Source organism: Mandrillus leucophaeus, unplaced genomic scaffold, assembly GCF_000951045.1.
Source record: "Mandrillus leucophaeus isolate KB7577 unplaced genomic scaffold, Mleu.le_1.0 Scaffold198, whole genome shotgun sequence".
In the NCBI taxonomy this organism is placed as follows: domain Eukaryota; kingdom Metazoa; phylum Chordata; class Mammalia; order Primates; family Cercopithecidae; genus Mandrillus; species Mandrillus leucophaeus.
Genome location: NW_012102009.1, coordinates 2,048,122 through 2,052,765, shown reverse-complemented (window position 1 = coordinate 2,052,765; position 4,644 = coordinate 2,048,122). Strand labels below are relative to the sequence as shown.

Genomic DNA, 4,644 nt, shown 5'->3' with positions numbered 1-4,644 from the left:
GGCTCAAGTGATCCTCCCACCTCTGCCTCCAGAGTAGCTGGGACTACAAGCTTGCACCACCACACCAAGTTAATTTTTTTTTTTTTTTGTAGCAACAGGTTCTCATCATGTTGCCTAGGTTGGTCTTGAATTTCTTGGCTCAAGCAATTCTCCCCTCTTGGTCTCCCAAAGTGCTGTGATTATAGGTGTGAGCCACTGTGCCTTGGACTTGAATGTCTTCTGATTGTTTGAACTTTGCATAAATTTGGAAGGCTTTTCCCTGCAAATTACCTAAAAAAGCGGAATTTTATAATATGAGTAATAACAAAAGAAACTAATTTGTCCAAAAAAGCATATTCAGGACAGCTTGAAGAAAAAGCCCCAATTTACAGTTATACTAATGTTTCTCAGGATATACCCTCAGCAACAGTATAATTTCTTAACGATATGTCTGGTAATAAAATTAGTAAAAGTTTCTAAATCCACCATCAATATATTGTTTTATTTTTTGGTACATTGTATAGAACCATATAAGAGAGAATTCATGACCTTTCTTATGTGGTTTATTAAATTATCATGTAGGTTAACTTATTTATTGATTTCTGCTCAGGGAAAAAAGTGGTATGTATGGATGTCTTACCTTGGTTCACAAATATCTTATTGTGTTGAAGATTTAGGTTTAACACAGGCACAGCCAAAATATATTGATGTTGATTTTCATCAGCATATTCAAGGTACACATCATAAAATATAGGAGTGGGAAAGTCAATTAAGATCTTAGAGATAGGAATCTCACACTGAAAAGTAAAATTAAAAATAAAAGCACATAAAATAGCAACTTAAAGTACTAAAAAGCAAAAAAAAAATCACAATTGAAAATTAGCAAGCATATTTATTATCTTCAGAATGTTTTTCTAGTTGTGCAAAATATCTTTATACTACCTTGTTTATATGCATTTCCATTTGCCTTCCAAAACCTGAATACTGTTAATATGATTATTTTATAAGGACCAAAAACACTAATAGTAAATAACTGCTTTGAGAACTTTGAAAACTTCTTAAGCCTCAACTCAGATGAAGGAGGTATGTTTTCATTCTCAATATTAAGTGTACATCAGTGAAAAGGTTTAAAACTACTGTCCTATGGGATAAATTCCCAATTTTTTCTCCTGCTGTACAATGATGTCTATGATCTGCCTTCCATTAACCAAGCCAGGTTTCTCTCTCATTACTCCCTATCTGTCTATGGTGGTCCATTCATACTAATCTACTTGTAGTTTCTAAATATGCCATGCTACTGTATGCCTCTCTGTCATTGCAAATGTGGCTTCTGTCTGACATTTCATTCCCCACTGTATTCTCCTGGAAAACTCATATTCATTATACAAGCCTAAGTATCACTTACTTTGTGAAGCCTTTCTATACTTCCCCAGAAATCAGTACCTTATACAAACCTATAGAAGGACACTTATATTCTTTGCAATTCTTTGTCTATATAACTGTTTTGCCTACTACACTATGAAGAACTTGAGAGTTGGCCAGGTTCAATGAAATAAAAATGCTTTTTAAACCTGATGGAACATTGGCTCCACAGTTTATGTGACACAAGTCTTTGAGTAAATTACCTAATTACTTGGCATAATTTCCTCGTCTGTGAAGCACAGATATTATATATCTCACATAGTTATTTTATGAATCAAATGGAATAATAATGATAAAATGCTGAGCACACAGAGACAGGCATTACATAAATGTTGATCTTTCTGGCCTATGTTAGAAGCACAATAACATTTATTTTAAAAACAACAACAACAACAACATGTAAATCATTTCTGACAAAAGAAGTAAATTCATGTTCATGGTAGAAAATTTGGAAATTATAAACAAGAAAACAAAAACAATTTCTGACCCCACTATCCAGAGGTAATCACTGTTAGTAGATTCTTCCAATCTACTTTCCATAATGGTATTTTTTGTTGTGGTTTTGTTCTATGGTTGTGTGTGGAACTTTATCAAGATGTATTTTTACAGACTAATGAATTTATATGGTTTGGCTGTGTTCCCACCTAAATCTCATCTTGAACTGTAGTTCCTATAATCCCCATGTGTCATGGGAAGGACTGGAGGGAGGTAATTGAATCATGGGGGCGGTTACCCTCATGCTGTTCTCATAGTAGTGAAAGAGTTCTCATGAGATCTGATGGTTTTATGAGGGGCTTTTCCATTTTTTGCTCAGTATTTCTCTTCCTGTCACCATAAGTTTCCTAAGGCCTCCTCAGTCATGCTGAACTGTAAGCCAATTAAACCTATTTCCTTTGTAAATTACCCAGTCTCGGGTGTGTTTTTATTAGCAGTGTGAGAATGGACTAATATATGCATGTCTTTCAAGTATTTAATGGCTCATAATATTCCTTAGTAAGATAATGTAATTTCAAAATAGGTACCAAAGTAAGGAATGTCAGAGAAGGAAGGAGAAAGAAAAAAATGGAGGAAGATGAAGGAATTATTTTTGTTTGTTATTAGGGGGTAGAAGAAGGGAGTGACCTTTATTAGTCATTTTAAAAAAAGTAGCATTTTTACGTTATTTCAAAATGCTCAGAAGTAAGCATTACTTTTTAAGACCTATAAGCCTAGAAGCAGATAAACAATTTATTACGAAGATGTATTATATGATGTTTAAGACTCTAGGCTGGGCGTGGTGGCTTGCACCTGTAATCCCAGCACTTTGGGAGTCCGAGGCTGGTGGATCACTTGAGGCCAGGAGTTTGAGACCAGCCTGGTCAACGTGGCAAAACCCCATCTCTATGAAAAACACAAGAATTAGCTGGGTGTGGTGGAACATGCCTGTTGTCCCAGCTGCTCAGGTGGCTGAGGCACATGAATTGCTTGAACCCAGGAGGCAGAGACTGCAGTGAGCCCAGATTGCAGTGAGCCAATATCGCACCACTACACTCCGGCCTGGGCAACAGAGTGAGATTCTGTCTCAAAAAACAAAACAAAACAAAACAAAACAAAACAAAAACCTCTACAGATAACAAGGTGCTCTGTTTACGCCACTGAAATTAAGCTTTTCTGTACCCAGGTAATAAAAAATTATATTAATTAGTGAAATTATTCATCACTATTAAAAACATTTCCAGCCAGGCACAGTGGCTCATGCCTGTAATCTCAGCACTTTGGGAGGCTGAGGAGGGCAGATCACCTGAGGTGGGGAGTTCGAGACCAGACTGACCAACATGGAGAAACCCCGTCTTCAGCCGGGCATGGTGGCACGTCTGTAATCCCAGCTACTCGGGAGGCTGAGGCAGGAGAATCGCTTGAACCTGGGAGGCGGAGGTTGCAGTGAGCTGAGATCGCGCCACTGCACTACAGCCTGGGCAACAAGAGCAAAACTCTATCTCAAAAACAAAAAACAAAAAACAAAAAACAAAAACAGGAAAAAAAAAATTCCAATCTCAAAATTTAAGTATTATTCCAATTACTGCTGATATGATATTTTGAAAAATAAAGCTAAAATATAGTCTAATATAGTTCAAACTTACATTTTGTTGGTAGGTTGTTCCAAATGAATAAGCAGCGTTTAGCCTTGTTTCTGTGTCTGGACAAAGCTACAGTAAAATAATACAACACATAAATCTCTCTCACAACTGTTTTCTATTCTTATACTCACCCAAACATGGATATATGCTCTACATCATACTTATGTAATGTATCAAGGATATGAAAAGTTAAGGGAACATCTGTTATAAATTAAAGTCATAACTTTAAAGAAATAAAGCTTTGCCAGGCACGGTGGCTCACGCCTGTAATCCCAGCACTTTGAGAGGCCAAGATGGGTGGATCACGAGGTCAGGAGATCAAGACTATCCTGGCTAACACGGTGAAACCCCCGGGTGCGGTGGCGGGCGCCTGTAGTCCCAGCTACTCAGGAGGCTAAGGCAGGAGAATGGTGTGAACCCGGGAGGCGGAGTTTGCAGTGAGCCAAGATCGCGCCACTGCACTCCAGCCTGGGTGAGAGAGTGAGACTCTGTCTCAAGAAAAAAAAAAAAAAAAAAAATTAGCCAGGCGTGGTGGCTGGCGCCTGTAGTTTCAGCTCCCAGTTATTCGGGAGGCTGAGCCAAGATCGCGCCATTGCACTACAGCCTGGGCGAAAGAGTGACACTCCCTCTCAAAAAAAAAAAAAAAAAAGAAACTTAAGAAATTCTAATTTAAAGCATCAGAAAAAAAATCAACTTTAGTATGTAACTGATGCTTTATTCATACAATAATCTAATCTTTTCCTCTTTGCCTCAAGCAAAAATAATGCACATTATTAATTCTTTAACTAGAATTGTGCTTACCTGTAAAACACCTCCTTCTAAAGTTTGCCACTTGAGAAAATTTCCTCTTATATCATAGGAAGCAGCAACAAACTTCAGTTTTGTATTCTGATTAAAGAAAACAAGAGCAAAATCAGGTCAAATACTCTGAAAGTCATACAACATCCTATAAAGAAATGTTCATCATTGACAAATTACATTCAATTACCTTTATTTTGAGGCTCAATTAATCTATTTCTATGACTAAATATACCTAAAATAATTGGACTGTTTTTTTGCATGAAAATTATTATTCTAGAATTGAGAGGCAGCACTAGTGACAGATAGACTCCTTTCGAACCTGTTA

The 4,644-nt window shown here is 37.0% G+C and overlaps 1 protein-coding gene across 1 annotated transcript in view; it reads right to left on the bottom strand.

Moving 5' to 3' along the window:
- TMEM67 (transmembrane protein 67) overlaps window positions 1-4,644 on the bottom strand; it is a 76,894-nt gene that overhangs the window by 32,589 nt on the left and 39,661 nt on the right. Inside the window, exons 9-11 of the mRNA XM_011978681.1 lie at window positions 4,320-4,406; window positions 3,522-3,587; window positions 620-776 (exon numbers count right to left, since the gene is read on the bottom strand). Coding sequence (XP_011834071.1) covers window positions 620-776; window positions 3,522-3,587; window positions 4,320-4,406 — 310 coding nt within the window. The remainder of the gene's footprint in view (window positions 1-619; window positions 777-3,521; window positions 3,588-4,319; window positions 4,407-4,644) is intronic.